Source organism: Carlito syrichta, unplaced genomic scaffold (assembly GCF_000164805.1).
Source record: "Carlito syrichta isolate Samal-C Ts95f unplaced genomic scaffold, Tarsius_syrichta-2.0.1 Scaffold302357, whole genome shotgun sequence".
Classification (NCBI taxonomy): Eukaryota; Metazoa; Chordata; class Mammalia; order Primates; family Tarsiidae; genus Carlito; species Carlito syrichta.
In genome coordinates, this window is record NW_007246453.1 from 210,581 (window position 1) to 227,502 (window position 16,922).

General features: G+C 41.7%; 1 protein-coding gene across 2 annotated transcripts in view; it reads left to right on the top strand.

The window, feature by feature from the left end:
- FCHO2 (FCH domain only 2) overlaps positions 1 to 16,922 on the top strand; it is a 102,736-nt gene that overhangs the window by 73,792 nt on the left and 12,022 nt on the right. For both annotated transcript variants that reach the window (XM_008056438.2, XM_021711551.1), the window contains 3 exons: positions 1,309 to 1,412; positions 6,991 to 7,120; positions 14,170 to 14,281. In XM_008056438.2, the coding sequence (XP_008054629.1) occupies positions 1,309 to 1,412; positions 6,991 to 7,120; positions 14,170 to 14,281 (346 nt within the window). The remainder of the gene's footprint in view (positions 1 to 1,308; positions 1,413 to 6,990; positions 7,121 to 14,169; positions 14,282 to 16,922) is intronic.

Here is a 16,922-nt window from a genome sequence, read left to right on the forward strand (position 1 = left end):
GGTGCACATTACGCTCAACGTGTAGCCTGGAGTGCGAGTGCAGCGTGGAGAACTGGTGCCGACTGGAGAAGACAGTAGGCTCAGACTCTGAACTTGACTTAGTCATCAGCCTTTCCTCTCTTTCTTAAGCAACCTGAACTGTGCTTGCAGCTTTTATCCCTTCGTATGATGCGCTTTCTGAATGATTCCCTACCTCCAGGCGTTTACTTTCAATCCTGTGTACCTACTCTTTTCTTTGGGTCTCTTGGTGCCACCTCCTGTGTCCCTTCCTTTCGTGCCTCTGTTCCTCCATTGATGACTAAGGGCCTTCAGCTTTATAGTGTGTTTTCCTATGTATACACTTAGCTCCGTGTGTATTTTTTAATTTTACGTATCTGTGAACTCGGAAAAGATGTCAAGTATGTTTCTTCCCATCCATTGTGTTTTTCAGTCTCTGAATTAACAGCCCATATTTCAGAGTAGACCAACAGGTTTTGAAAACAATTTTAATTAACTCTTTCATGATGATTAAACATGATTTTCAAGATGATGTAAACATATTTCTTTCCATTTTTTAACTCTTGCTTTGCTTATGCTAATACATTTGTGATTTTTGATGATGTACACTTGCATTTTATTCAGTAATTTCTATCATGATGAGTCATTTTTAATTAGGAATACTAATATTTATGATTTGTAAAGTTATGAAACAAACAGTAAACAGTAAATTTATATGGGACTTAGGGAAAGCTAAGATATTATTTTGAATGCTTACCAAAATTAATTATGGTGATTTGGGGAAATTTTTTTAGTAAACTAATGGAATATTTTCAATACTTTCAATTATTCCAAAAAATGTTACTCCAAGATATATTAAAATGTGCTTCAACTTAAAAGTCAGATTAGCAAGTATAATTAAGGTAAGTAATTTATTTAGAATTTACGTTTTTATTCTTCAGCTCTTGCATTACTGTCTGTTAAGTAGATGTATTGGCAAAAACTGACAACTTTTGGCCTTAAGTTGGTTTATTTTCATTAGCTAATTTGTCCGATTTAATTTTTTATATGTATAAATATTGGAAACAGGAATAAATTTATATAATGTGTGTCATTTTTTATTGCAGAGTTAATGATGTTTTTCAGAAATATTATTGGTAACCTTGAAAAAAAACATGTTCCCAATGTTTCAACAAGCATCTGTAATTACATTTTTTTAAAACTCCTAAAAAATTAGCTTTGAATCCTAACCGTTTCTTCAGAATAGAATGTCTTTATGCAAGGATTGCACATACTAATGATTTTCTTCAAATTCTGTTTTCCCCTCACCAGCTAGGCCCACAACTCCTCTTTCTGTAGGCACCATTGTCCCACCTCCGAGGCCTGCTTCCAGACCAAAGCTTACTTCAGGCAAACTCAGTGGGATTAATGAAATAGTATGTACTCAGGTTTTTTTTTTTTAAATTATATAGCTGTTTTGATTTAAGATGCAAATAATATGTTTCGGTATGCCCCTTTACAGTTAAATGCTTGAAGTTTTCTGCTTGAGTCCCCAAAGTATAGAAAAATTTCCCCAGCCAGCACTTCTTTCACTTTTCTTTATTACCTCAGCTATCATACCTGTGAATAAGACATTGTCCAGGAGGAAAGATTTCCTGAGAAAGTTGCCACATTGTAGAGACGCCATTCAGTACCCATTGTGTCACAATAAAGGAGCAGTTTTCATGTAATTCTGCTTAAAGTCAAATATTAAGGAATAAGGGGTAGCCTGTTCTTACAGGCCCTTAGAAGCATACTGCCAGGAAGGTCATAGGGGGCAACTAGTTTGACTTTTTACATTTTATACATAAGGAAACTGGAGTCCACGCCACTTAGTTGACTTATAAAAGTACATATGTGGGGGGGAGGAGCATTGGTTTTGAAAAGTCCTCAGATGGAGAAAGTCTGCGAGCTGCATTCAAAATGAGGCTCTCCCAAACCCGTCTTCTTGCCTTCGATCTGTACTCCTCTGCTTCACCTTCTCCACGAATTGCCAGCTTACTTGTCAGAATTATATTTCTGAAAATCCAGCTCGGTCTTTTCCCCCTTGGTATACATCTCCAGTGATTCCCATCATTGACGTGGCTGGATGTTGTAGCCAGATGTGCAAGGTTGCCATGAAGTTGCCCGCACAACCTGCACGACCAGACTGGCCGCCCGTCTCTCCTCCTTCCGGCCTGGGTTCCAACCCGTTGAGGCTTTTCAGTGCTCCCCAGACACATTGTGCTGTTTCATGTCTCTGTGTCTGTTGACTGTGCTCCCTTCGTTCGACACGCCCTTGAGTTTTCTGGGTGGCGAATGGGCCTCTTTCTTCAAGACCTTGATAAGCACCACCTAGGCAGAGCTCTCTCGGATCGTTTCTTCACTCTTCTTCTCCCCATATTTTTATTGGTGCACATGTCACCTTGTATATACTTTCTTTTTGTGTGTTCCCATCAGTGAAACCTAGTGATCATATCCTCACTATTTTGCCTGATACCTGTCAGATGGTACCTAGTCACGAAATGGCCAGTGAATAGATTGGAAGGCTTAAGCGCCAAGTGTTGAAACAGTGACATCTTCCTTTTACCTTCTGTCCCAGTGAACAGACTTAGTGGAGGTGACATGAAAGACCAGGTACAAGCTGCCAAGGAGATGGTTATTATTTAAGTGACATCTTAAAAACTTGATTTTTTTTTCCTGATTACAAAAGCAGTGCACTATCATGTTGTAAAATTTAGAAAATGTAGAAAACACAGAGAATTTAAAATTTCCTCTATATTTTACTCCCCAAAGGTAACCAACTGTTAACATTATTTTTTTAATGTATGTTTATCCAGAGGTGGTAAAATGCAGTTGTTAAAAGTACAAGCTTGGCCAGGTACAGTGGCTCATTCCTATAATCCCAGCACTGTGGGAAGCTGAGGTGTGAGGATAGCTTGAGCCTAGAAGTTCAAGACCAGCCTAGGCAACATAGCCAAACTCATCTCTACAAAAAATAAAAAAAATTTACCGTGACACATGTCTGTAGTTCCGGCTAGTCCGGAGACTGAGGTGGAAGGATCACCTGGGCCCAGGAGGTTGAGACTGTGGTAAGCCTTGATTTTGGCACTACTGCAGTCTGGGCAACAGAGTGAAACCCCGACTCAAAAAAAAAAAAAAAAAAGTACAAGCTTATTAGCCATGTATTAGCTAAACATTATGCCCATTATTTAATCAGAGTCTGTTTCCTCAGAGCAAAACGAGTAGAATGATACTAAGTTGATGTGAGACTTAAATGAGTTAATATGTGTAAAACACATAGAACATTGTTGAACACAAGTAATTACTCAAAAACATTATTATGGATGGTATGCATATATTTTTAAATAAAAAAGTCATACTTTACATATTTCTCATTTGATCTTAACTTGAAAATGTCTTTTTATATCATGAATTACTCCTCTTCAAAAAACTTTTAACATTTTTAAGTAAGCTTAGGAAACTTCTTTCATGGACGTGATGTCTGGTGGAGGCTGGGCTTTTAGTGCAGCTGCCACTCAACCAGTGAACCCCGTACCCACTGTACCTACTCGGTAACTTCTCATCCCTCCCCCGCTCTCACCCTCCCCCCTTGTGTAGTCTCCAGGGTCTGTCTGTTCTATCTTTTGATGTCCATGTGTCCTCTTTATTTAGCTTCCACTTACAAGTGCGAACTTGCAGTATTTGACTTTCTGTTTCTGAGTTATTTCACTCAGGATAATGGCCTCCAGTTTGTACCATGTTGCTGAGTGATTTATTCCTAGTTCACACTTCTTAAGCTTCTTTGAAATGATAGACTTTTTGCTACATATCCCAAAATTGTGATTGTATTAAACTAAATAAAAATGGGACTCTTATTGTTGAACCCTCTACGTTGTTCCCTCCCCCCCCAATACCATGGCCCTGCCCCAGCCTTGAGAGCCATCTAGAAACCACCCTCAGAGCTTCAGGGATCACCATTTGAAGTGGCTGCAGAGTGCTTTAATGTATAAGTGCTTTATCTTCTACATTGTTGTCAGAATTAAATTTCTAAAAGCTTTTAGAAATTTGTTTGACATTTAGTCCATGTTTATTCTTTAGTGTAAATGATGTCTTAGTGAATATCCTTATGTTTTCTTTGCAGGCATTATTTTTCAGTAAAAAAATTTTAAAGTGAAATTTGTGAACTAAACGGCATGCACATTTTAAAGACTCTTGGTAATTGTTGCTGTATTGCCCACCAGAAAGGTTATGTTGATTTGAATTTTCTCCAGCTGTACATTGGAATGCCTTTTTCTTTGCATGCTTCTGTGTGCATTTTTCTGGAGAGAGGGCTCAGAGTTTTCACTAGATGCTCAAAGGGATCTGTATAACCACACCTGTCCACCCCCTGCTTTACATTGTTGTATAGCAGTAACACTCTCAAGTGCAGACCCATACCACCAGCATCAGCATCACTTGGAAACTTGATAGAAATACTTTCTTGGCCTGGTGCAGTGGCTCACACCTGTATTCTCAGCGCTTTGAGAGGCCATGGCAGGGGGATCCTTTGAGCCCAGATGGTCAAGACCAGCCTGGGCAACACAGCAAGAGAGTGTTTCAACAAAAAAATTTAAAAATTAACCATTGTGGTGGTGCATACCTGTAGTCCCAGGTGCTTTGGAGGCTGAGGTGGGAGGATTGCTTGAGCCCAAGAGTTTAAGGTTGCAATGAGCTATTATCTATTGCACCATTGTACTCCAGCCTGGACAGAGTAAGATCTTGTCTCTTAAAAAAAGAAAGAAAGGAAGGAAAAAGAAATACAGTTTTTGTGGCTCTACTCCAGATAACTCAGAAATTCAGGGGAGAGGCCCAGCAATTAACAAGCCCTCCAGGGTAGCACGAGGACTCACACCTGTAATCCCTGCACTTTGAGAAGTCAGGACAGGAGGATAGCTTGAAGCCAGGAGTTTGAGACCAGCTTGTGCGAGACCTTGTTGCTACAGAAAGACATAACAAACCCTTCAAATGATTCTGATTCATGCTAAGTTTGAGAGTCACTGTTTTAAAGTAGTGCTGTCCAATGGAAATATAATATAAGCAGCATTTATAATTTAAAACTTTTAGTTAGTCACGTTAAAAAATAAAAACAGTGAAATTCATTTAAATATTTACCTGATGTATTAAAAATACTATTTTAACATGTATTCAGTATAAATTATTAATGGGATTTTTACATTTTTTTGTGTATAGTCTTCAAAATTTGCTCTATTTTATACTCATAGCACATCTCAATTTGGTCTAGTCATATTTCAACTGCTAGTGGCCACTGTACTAGATAACACAGTTTTAAAATAGGAGAAAACCACTTGAGAAAGGAACTCAAGGTTTTTGCCTTTTCATAAAAAATTATAAAATGTGCTCTAAAAATGTTGGTCTTGAGGCCATGTTGCCCCAGGAGGAATGTTCCACAGCAGTTGATCTCAAGTCCTTTGTTGAGCTTGTAAATTTCAGACCAACTCTTGAATTCAGTATCTGTTCAGCCTAATGCCATGAACCATCTTTGTCTGTATACTTACACTGTTGCATTGTTAGCACCTGGCTGTAGTTTGCAACCAATTGTCCGTAAGAACGAGTCATCAAAAAGCTGTACTCTGAGCCGGGCTCAGTGGCTCAGCCTGTAATCCCAGCACCTTGGGAGGCTGAAGGAGTGAATTGCCTGAGCCCACGGGTTCGAGACCCACTTGGGCAACTTGGCGAGACCTCATCTCTACAATAAATCAAAAAATTAGCCGGGTGTGGTAGTGCGCACCTGTAGTTCCAGCTAGTTGGAAGGCTGAGGTGGAAGGATCGCCGGAGCCCAGCAGGTCGAGGCTGCGGTGGCCGGGAGCGGCCACTGCACTCCAGTCTGGGCAACGGAGTGAGACTCCAACTCAAAAAAAAAAAAAGTTGTACTCTGGATAAAATAGTTAAATGGGTGGGGGATTACAAATTGTAAATCACTTTGTGAAGTCAAATCTAATTTCTGTAAAAATGTATATCCGCAAGTTTATATTCATGCAATGAAGAGTTGATCAGTTTAATTTAGTATGAGTGCTAATAGGGTTTTGTTTGTTTTTTGCTTTTGTTTTTTATGTTCCTCAAGTGACTATGGGCAGTTACCTTTCCTGTTCACTGCTTTTTATCTGGTACCTAATCCGGGCCTGACACATGATAGGCACTAAATAAATATTTTTGTATTTGCCGAAACAAGAAAAGGCTATTTTTAAATTAAGATAAACTTACCTTATTTTCTAAAAAAGTGGAACACCTCAGGAAGTATAGCTAATGTATTATTGGAACAATTAGGAATTTAAAAGGGGAAAAAAATCAATTCACTAAAGTAAAAGATAAATCAGTTAGAGATATTTTTTCCTATTTGTCTTTATGCCTAATTAAAAAATGTGGACAGATTTGTAAACACCTCAAGTAAAGGGCAAGTGATATTTAGGGAGAACACTTGCAGCAAATAAGGCAAGGGGTTGCTGAAAGTTTTAGTAATACTAAAACCTCCCAAAAATACATCAAACCATTTATAAAAGTGAACGTGCAAATCTTATCTATCAAATTATTTGCTAGGAAAAAATTTCAATCATGTTTTGCCATTCGCTGCTGGCAGAGGTTGACAAGAAATATTCCCATTTACTTAAAGACAGTCAGGTGAAGTGAATAGCCCTTTTGGGAAGCAGTTTGGGAAGAAGAGCCTTCATACTGTTTATTTAACTGCTAAGAATTTCTCTTAAGCATACGTTTTGAAACACAGGACATCTTTTCCGTGCAAAGACTCTCTTGTTATTTAAAAATAGCCTTTTCAGTTCTTAATATATTGAAAATGATTTGACCTGTGGCATCTCTGATTTTGAGTTACAAGTAAATTTAGTTTGGTCTGTTGAATTTACCTGACACTTAGAAATCGTCTTTGACAAAGGAGGGATTTTTTTGTTTTAGCATTTTGATAAATAACTTTCTGTTTTTAAGCCCAGGCCATTCAGCCCACCTGTAACTTCCAACACCAGCCCACCTCCTGCTGCTCCTTTAGCCCGGGCAGAAAGTTCTTCCTCTATCTCATCGTCTGCTTCATTGAGTGCTGCCAATACGCCAACAGTCGGTAAGGGGTTATTATCATTGTGTGTAAAATTCAGTGTGCAAAATATGATCGGGCATATATTATATAATGGGCTAGTGAAGAATTTAACATTAGAAATTGTGTTTTTCCAGAAACACACCTAGCATTATCAGCCTTGTTTTTCTGTTTCACAGTTTATATTATCTGTACAGAAGACTTTTAACTGTGGTTAGCACTGTTAAGAATGAGTCAAATTTATACCCTGCTGAGCAGTAGAAATAGTTTGAAGGCAAAATGTAAGGCAGCCCTTTCTACTCTGAATTGCTAACTGCATGCCTAAGAGTTTGTGTTTTAAGACCAGTTGATCTTGAAAACAATTGATTCAATGAAAGAAAATGGTTTTGCGCTCGCAATTAATTATATTTTCCACAAGAACTTAAATTATAAAGATTTAAAAAATAGCTCTTAGGACATATAAGCCTAAACTTCACCATATAAATTCCGTATTTTACTACATTTAGATTTTGTTTGAGTTTTTTGACGTCATCTTTACTCATTTCTTCCTACAAATTCTTATACCTTTCTCAGTCATTGTTAGTATAATAAAGCACAAAGTCACTTAAACAAAGCAGCTGTGTTTCAGGAGCACAGCTTCTTATCAAAATTACACTCCTTATTGCTACTTTTTAGATACTGATGGGTATATCCTTGTTGATAAATATCACTGATTTATACTAGATGAACACTAATTTAGTAATGTTCAAAATGTGGTCCAGCAGTTGGGGAGACCAATGCGGGAGGATTGCTTGAGCCCAGGAGTTCTAGACCAGCGTGGGTAGCATAGCAAAACCTCATCTCTATAAAAAAATTTTTAAAAATTAGCTGGGTGTGGTGGTGCACACCTGTAGTCGCAGCTACTTGAAAGGCTGAGGTGGAAGCCTGAGTTCAGGTCAGTGCTGCAGTGAACCGTGATTGTGCTACTGCCTTCCAGCCTGGGTGACAGAGTGAGACCCTAACTCAAAAAAGAAATGTAGCCCTTTTAAATCAACTGGGAGTGGGGCTAACAATCTTTTAACTGGCCTTCCAAGTGAATCTGAATTCATGTTAAACTTGAAATACATGCCCTAATTAAGCTGATAGAATTATATTCAGTTTAGGTTGGCAAAGCTCACATAGGAGAAATACATCTTGTGTGTTTGGCCATTGTAAAAATAGCATAAGTAATACAGGCTAGAATGAAATATAAAATGATTTGATTTCTAACTGCCAAAACATTACCATCATATACCTTCACGAATGTGGCATTTTTCTCATTTTTAAATTTTATGTCAAGTTGGTCCTTTGGTTTAATGAATATTTTATTTTTTGTATATATATATGGTGTTGTTAATTTTCCTTTCCACAGAATCTGTATTTTAGTCATAAAACACATAGATGGGCCCTACTAGAAATCAGGCAGGAGCCAGGTGCAGTGTCTTATGCCTGTAATCCCAGCATTTTGGGAGGCAGAGGGGAATGGATTGCCTGAGCTCAGAGGTTGAAGACCAGCCTGAGCAATTTGGTGAGACCTCATCTCTACAATAAATCAAAAAATTAGCCTGGCATGGTGATGAACGCCTGTGGTGCCAGCTACTTGAAAGGCTGAGGCAGAAGAATTGCCTGAGCACTGCAGGTCGAGGCTGCGGTGGCCGTGATTGTGCCACTACACTCCAGCCTGGGCGACAGAGAGAGACTCCAACTCAAAAAAAAAACCAAAAAAATCAGGCAACCAAAATAAGCTTTACTTTTTTTCCATTATGTTTGGACTATTCTGGTTTTTTTTAATGGAAGCATTAGGTTAATTTTGATTGAGTTAGTATTTGTTTTTGGTTTGTGCCAGTGCTGGCAGTAGGACAACCAAAAATGGGTGACTGATGAGGCTGACAAGGCAGATTGTATGTGGATTTTGAACAACAAAGTTTCCTTCAATCTACCTAAAAAGTTCTCTTTCTTTATCATGATGATTATTCAGCTCTCTGTTTAAATTATTGACTCTTCTTCTTTCTTGAAAATGTTTTCCTGCAATATTTTGTTTTATTTAAATATGATAGAAGATGATTTGATTGGAACACTCTCTGAAATTGAAAAGCACTATGAGACATCACCAGGTATTGTATCAGAAGTGATTGTATGTGTTGACTAATGATCCTTAAGTGTATCTAAAATACTTTGTTACTTAACTTTTCCTTTTCCAGAAATGTAGGTGTCTCAGAAGTCAAGAATAATGCTAAGATTAACTCTCAATTTTTGCTAATTTTGTCAAGTCGCTGTACAGGATCTATTGGATATCAAATCCCCAAATATAAAAACACATTTTTGCATTTTCTTCCATCTTTCTGCTTCCCTTACCTCAGCATTAAGAAGTATCAGTAAACATTAACTCAAAAGCTACCGAAATCAGATAAAAAGTGATTAGAGAAGAAGTAGAAAAAAATGTCAGTTTCAAAAACCATAATACCTAAACCATTGGAGCAAAGGCTATGCCACAGAAGCCACAGAGATGGTGAGCTGCGGTGAGGAGTTAGGAGTTTGGAGGTGGGAGACGTGAGAGTGCGCCTCCCACTTCAGTGTGGAGCTGGAAGTTTCCTAGGTATCCATTAGTTGTTTTTGGGAGGGTGCCCTTTGCCCTTACTCACCTCAAGTTTAGAACCGCTCTACGTTTTCAAAACATACGCTTTTCTAAGTATGTAACAAACCCAAATCGGAAGCCAAAAATCTTTCCTCATTAAGAATACAAAGAAATTTTTGTTCAGTTTGGTTTTTTTTTTCAAGCAAAGTTTATTTAGAAAGTAAATTAGAGAGAGTGAGAGAGAAGATTCACCACCCCAAGGTAGGAAGGGGACCAAAGCTAAGAAAACATGGCGGCCATAGCTGAAAGAGCCACATGGAGACATGAGAGTTTAACAAAGCAATGGCCAGAAACTTTTATTTCCAAAAGATTATTTATTTGAAGTAACATAGTATAAATTTAGACTTTTTTATTTTTTATTTTATTTTTTTTGAGCTGGAGTCTCACTCTGTCACCCGGACTGTAGTGCACTGGCCGCTCCAGGCCACCGCAGCCTCGACCTGCCGGGCTCCAGTGATCCTTCTGCCTCAGCCTTCCAAGCAGCCGGAACTACAGGCGCGCGCTACGACGCCTGGCTAATTTTTGATTTATTGTAGAGATGACGTCTCGCCAAGTTGCCCAGGCAGGTCTCAAACCCACGGGCTCAGGCAATCCACTCACCTCAGCCTCCCAAAGGCTCAGGATTACAGGCTGAGCCACCGAGCCCGGCTAAATTTAGAATTTTTTTTTTTTTTTTTTTTTTTTGAGTTGGAGTCTCACTCTGTCGCCCAGACTGGAGTGCAGTGGCCGCTCCCGGCCACCGCAGCCTCGACCTGCTGGGCTCCAGCGATCCTTCCGCCTCAGCCTTCCGAGTAGCTGGAATTACAGGCATGCACTACCACACCCGGCTGATTTCTTGATTTCTCGTAGAGATGAGGTCTCGCTGCCCAGGCGGGTCTCGAACCCGCGGGCTCAGGCAATCCACTCACCTCAGCCTCCCAAAGGCGCGGGATTACAGGCTGAGCCACCGAGCCCGGCAAATTTAGACTTTTTAAAGGGGACTTAAGTTCCCTTTGTAAAGTCTTCTTTTCTTTTTTTGACATCTACATGTGCAAAAGCCAGGAAATACAAAAGAGAATGTGTCAAATGTGGTTTTGAGTTTTCCTTCTATTTTAAAACACTTTTCTCTACCTGCCAGTATTTCAATAATGGGATACAATTTACAAGGAAACAGTTTCAAGAATTTCCATGTTATATGCCCAAACTAGATAGTTGAAAAGAATACCTATGTAACTTTTAAAAGCTTTTTAGTGTCAAATCAGTAGTAGACATTCATATTATCCTTTTTTTCCCTTTTATTCCATTGGTTTGGAGTCTCTGTTGCACAGGCTGGAGTGCAGGGGCATGGTCATGGCTCACTGTAGCCTCTATCTCCTGGGGCTCAAGCCATCCTCTCTCCTCAGCCTTCCAAGTAGTTGGGGACTGTACCACTATGCCCAGCTAATCTTTTTTTAAAATTTTTTGTAGAGACAGGGTTTTGCTATGTTGCCCAGGCTGGTCTTGAGCTTTTGGGCTCAAGCAGTCCTCCTGCCTCAGCCTTCCAAAGTACTGGGATTGTAAGCATGAGCCGCACTATGCCTGGCCAATATTACCCTTGACTGTGTGTAAATATTTGTGTGGGTTACTCAAGGGAACATACTGACTTTATATTTAAGAGAATATACTTTTATTTTTAAAAATATTATTATTATAACACTGGCTGGGCACACTGGCTCTTGTTTGTAATCCCAACCCTTTGGGAGGCCAAGGCAGGAGAATTGTTTGAGCCCAGGAGTTCAAAACCAGCCTGGGCAACATAGTGAGACCCCCATCTCTACAAACAATTAAAAAATTTGCCAGGTGTGGTGACACACACCTGTAGTCCCAGCTACTGGGGAGGCTGAAATGGAAGAATTGCCTGAGCCCAGGAGTTTGGGGCGGGGATGAGCCATGATCATGCCAGTGCACTCCAGCCTGGGCCACAGTGAGACCCAACTCAAAAATACCAAGAATAACAACAGTGTGGGGAGGCAGGGATTGGCAGTAGTGAGAATCTGCCGGGGGGTGGGGGAGGGGGACACCTCATCAGCAAGGGCACCTGCCTAATGGACATTTGTATACCTAACCCTGAATTGCACCCCCATCTTGAAAATAAAAAACTTATATATATATGTAACAACAACAACAGGTGTTGATGGGGCTGTAGAGAAATTGTAACCCGTGTATGCTTTTGGTGGGCATGCACACTGATACAGCTCCTAGGAGTGGATAGTAAAATGTGGCCTGTACACACGGTGGAATATTATTCAGCCTCATACAGGAAAGGCCTTCTGACCATTTGCTGCGTTTGAACGAGCCTTGAGGACATTGTGCTAAGTCAGATGCTGTGTGATTCCATTTACTCGAGGTACTTGGTCGAACTCACAAAGACAGAAGGCGGGCGGGTCATTGTTTAGTGGCTGTAGGGTTTCCGTCTTGCAAGGAGGTGAACGACGGCGACTGCCGACTGCCGCACATCACGGGCAGCGTCTTCTCTGCCGTGAACTGCACGCCCGCTTGAAGGCAGTTAGGGCGGTAAGCCCTGAGTTTACTTTGCCGCGGTTCAGAAGTTGGGGGCAAGCGTACGATCGCCTTTCTCTTTCTCTGAAAATACGCTTTCCTGAATTTCTGATGGCCCTCTTGTTTAGAGCAGTGTATTAGAAAAAACGTTCATTGAACTGATTGAGGCTGGCAGCGAAAACTTCTAGTGCACAGACATGTATTTGCACAGCTGTCATCACTAAATTCATACTTAGTCTGCTTTTCCACGTAGTATTTTCTCACACGCATCCCCAAACTAGTGCCTCTTGACCAGGCCCATGTCGTTCACCTAACCACTCTCACCTGGCCCAAACTGGGATGCCTGCCAGTGCCATTTGCTTTTCAGTCTGGGACCTACTCTGTGTTCAGACTGATTGTACTAAAGAAAAGACTCAGTAGTGTTTCTCTTAGATGTTGCTAGCATTTTCTGGTGGCAGAGGGTAAAATTAAAGGTCATAAACGCTTCTCCAATCTCCTCTGCATGTCCTTTTTTAATTCTTGTCCATCTCTCACTTTTTTTCCTAGCTTCTGCTTTGCAGAGCTGCTACTTATGCTTCAAAAAGGCACCATTTTAAAAAAGGCCTTCTTAGCAAAGTGCCTGGCACATATTAGTGGTTAATAAGTAGTAGCTGTTGTGATTTTATGAATAATTTTTTATTATAAAGTCCTTTATTTTCACATGAAATTTTAAGCTCCTTATGGAGCATTTACTTTCCCCAATGGCCTAGAAGCAACAGTCCTTGTCCCTGTGTATTTTTTTCATCACTGAGCTGTTTTTCTAAGTATGAAGACCCTTCTAAATCAAAATTCCTTCAAAATCTAGAATACTGCCAGATGTGGTGGTTCATGCCTGTAACCCCATCACTTTGGGAGGCTGAGGCAAGAGGATTGCTTGAGACCAACCTGAACAACATTGCAAGACCTCATTTCTACAGAAATAAGAGTATTAGCCTGGCATTGTGGTATGCACCTGTCGTCCCAGCTTCTCAGGAGGCTAAGGTGGAAGGATCACCAGAGCCCAAGGAGGACGAGGCTAAAGCGAGCACTGATCAGGCCTCTGCACTCCAGCCTGGGCCGCAGAGTGAAACTCTGACTCAAAAACAAGACCAAAAAGAAAAAAAAAATCCTAGACTACCAAGCTAACAAAATCTCTTTTCCACTGTTTGTAGGATCTCAGGTTTTGTTAGGCAGAGGAAGCAGCCAGTACTGATTTTTGTCAGAATTACTTATTCCTTCAGGTATCTCAAAAGTAACTTAGTCTTTCGCTATAGAGACATCTGAAATAAAAATAGCTGATGACTGTTTTTTCTGTTACACTTATATAAGAAAGCGTACATTCAAATTTCAGAGAGAACTGTTGATGTAGGTTATTAGTTTTTTTCTTTTTTTAATAGGTAATGTCATTAGTCAAATATTTATTGCAACACAATAAGGTGGGACTATAATTCAAGCATCAGACAAAGAGGTTAAAGGGAATTATAATAATAATGAGTAACATATGAAACACTGTTGCTCAGATAGAAATAACTTATATACAAAAATCCAGTTTAATGCCCTGAAGTATGTGATTGATAGAGCCCGAAAGAATTTGGTTTCTCATGCTTTTGAAGCCATGTTTTCATCACTTTTAGCTTTTCAAGTCAAGGACTTTTTTATTCTGACATTCCTTAGCCACTCTGTCTTTCCGTTTAAAGAAAAGCTATATGATATGTCTCCCTGGACTTTGTCCTTTGTGTTCCAGTTTGTTATATGCTGTGTTTCTTAGCCTGAGCGTCACTGAAACCAGTCGTGGGATAACTTGTGACAGCCTAACATTGTGAGTCTGTCTTGGTCTTTAATGTATGGCCTTCTGGAAGATTTAACAGATGATTTCTGTGTATTCTAGGTGTATCACGGGGTCCCAGCCCTGTCAGCCTTGGAAATCAGGACACCTTACCCGTGGCAGTTGCCCTTACAGAATCTGTTAATGCCTACTTTAAAGGAGCAGATCCCACCAAGTCAGTTTTAAAAATATACGAATGTGTATGTGTTGGGGGGGTGTGTTGGGGGGGTGGGTTGGTGGTAAATTTTAAGAGTTATATTTTGATTCTGTTTCGGCTAGGGTTTTCTATTACTTATCTGCTTTTTGCTGCCTATTATAGTCATTTGAAGATTATCTTTCAAATTTAAAAATCACTATAATGAGCAGTAGTGATGGATTTTCCCCCAGTTTCTTTACCTTCTTGCCCAGGCTTTAAGACCAGTGTGACACATCTGTTGATTGACATATCTGCGAAGCAAGTGCCAGTTGACCTGGAGGGGGGTGGAACTCTGAATCTGGGCCTAATGTAGATCTTTGGGGAAAGTGTGACATTTCCAGAAGAGACCTAGAATGCATGTTTGATATGAGACTCTTTCAGTTTAGCCTGCCTGCCTTCCTTCCTCCTTTCTCCCTCTTCCTCTCTGTCTTCCTCTCTCCCTTCTCCCCTCTTCCTCTTCCCCCATTCTCTCTTGCTCCTCTCTCTCCTCTCTCTCTGTCACCCTCGACCGGAGTGCAGTGGCATGATCATAACTCACTGCAACCTCTAACTTCTGGGCTCAAGCAGTCCTTCCTCCTTAGCCTCCCAAGTAGCTGGAACTACAGACCTAGGCAACCACACCTGGCTAATTTTTACATGTTTTTAAGAGATGAAGTCTCACTGCGTTGCCCAGACCGGTCTCTAACTCCTGGCCTCAAGCAGTCTTCCTGCCTCGTTCTTCCGAAGTGCTGGGATTGCAGGCATGAGCCGCCATGGCTGGCAGCCTCTTTCTCTCTTTTTTTTTGAGTTGGAGTCTCACTCTGCCACCCAGCTGGAGTGTCGTGGCATACTCATGGCCACCCGGAGTTGGCCTGCTGGGCCCCGGCGATCCTTCCGCCTCAGCCCTCCAAGCAGCCCAGACCACAAGCACACGCTTCCACGCCCAGCTGCTTTTTTTATGTATTGTAGAGACACGGCCTCGCCAAACTGCCGGGCTGGCCTCGAACTCACAGACTCCGGCAAGCCGCTCACCTCGACCTCCCAAGCAGCTGGGGTGGCAGGCCGAGCCCCCGAGCCCAGCCAGCCTCTTTCTTCTGAGACAGTCGCGCTTGGGCGGCGGCCGCCCTGCGTTTCCTGCGGCGTCACTCACCGGCCTGCTCGCTCGTCAGCGTTGGGTGCTTGTTGTCTGTAGGACTCTGCCGGAGGGCGCTGCGGACACTTTGTCCACAACGAGGCCCTCTCCTGGCTTTGCGCGGCGAGAGAAAGCTAGTAAGGCAGCGGCTGTAGGTGTCAAGGCTTGATGTGTGCTGCGAAAACAAATAAACCAGGGCAAGAGGGTGGAGGATGACAATAGGGGACTGTCATTTTAGATGAAATGATCGTGGCAGGCCTCTTCGAGGTTGACTGAAGCGGATGTTTGAAAGGCATGCAGGAGCAAGCCGCCCAAGGGAGGGCAGCTCAGGAAGACGGAGCCAGTGAGTGTAAGGGACGGAGGTAAAGCAGACTCGGTGCACTCAAGAAACAGCAAGGAGAATCATGCCACTGAGTAGGAGTGAACGAGGTAGAGAGTGGTCAGAGATGAATCCAGAGAGGTTCAAGATCAGGTCGGACACTGCAGACCATGATACAGAGTTTGGGGTTTATTTGGAGTGAGGTGGTAAGCCAGTGGAGGCTTTGAGCAAAGGAGTGAAGTGATTGCTTATGTATTTGAAGGAGCACTCTGACTGCTCCTGCGGCGAAGAGAATAAACTTGGGGGAGCCAGAACAGGGGCAGAGAGAGTTAGAGCGCTAACTACAGAAGTCCAGATGAGATGATGGCGGCTTTTAGAAGGGCATCAGCAGAACCGGTGGTGGGTAGTAATGGGATTCTGAATATACTTTGAAAACAGAGTTGTCAAGAAGTGTGGAGGTAGACTGCTACGTTTATAGTGCTTGCTAAGACATCTTAGAGCTGTTAAGTTGACGGTTGGGCACATGATTCTAGAATTCAGGGACTAAGTCCAGTCTAGAGATACAATGTCTGGTAGTCTAATTAGTTTGTACTTAATCCTTAAAGTCAGGGGCCTGAAGGAGCAGAGAGAAAAAGAACTGAAGACGAAGCTGTGGTCCCCTCTAATGTTTAGGAAACAGGAAGATGAAAATGATCCAACAAAGGTGTTTGAAATAGCAGGCAGCAAGAGCGCAACTCTGTTTGGAAAGAACAGACGCACACAACTCTTCCAGCATGTTTTGCTCTCAGTGGGAGCAGAGAAATAGAACGGTAGCAGGTGTGAGATGGTAGTCTCAGAGGAAGGCTTTCTTCACTTTAGTTTTTGGGTTTTTCCAAAGATGACGTATGTATTTCAGCATGTCTGTGTGCTGACGGGGAAGACCTGGTCTTTGCAGAAAAAAGTTGGACCTGCAGAAAAGAGAGGGAACAGTTGCACGAGTGAGTCCTTCATTATGTGAGAGGAGATGAATCCCGGTGCCGAGCCGGGGGCTCGGCCCTTGGCGCCCAGACTGGCGTCTGCTGAAAGCGGGGGGCAGACCGGGGGCAGACCGAAGACGCGGAGGCAGGAGCTCAGTAGTGAGAGTGCGAGGAAGGCTGTCCACGGAGAGGGGCGAGCGCGAATGGCCGGTTGGAAGAGAAGGGAGGGGGCGA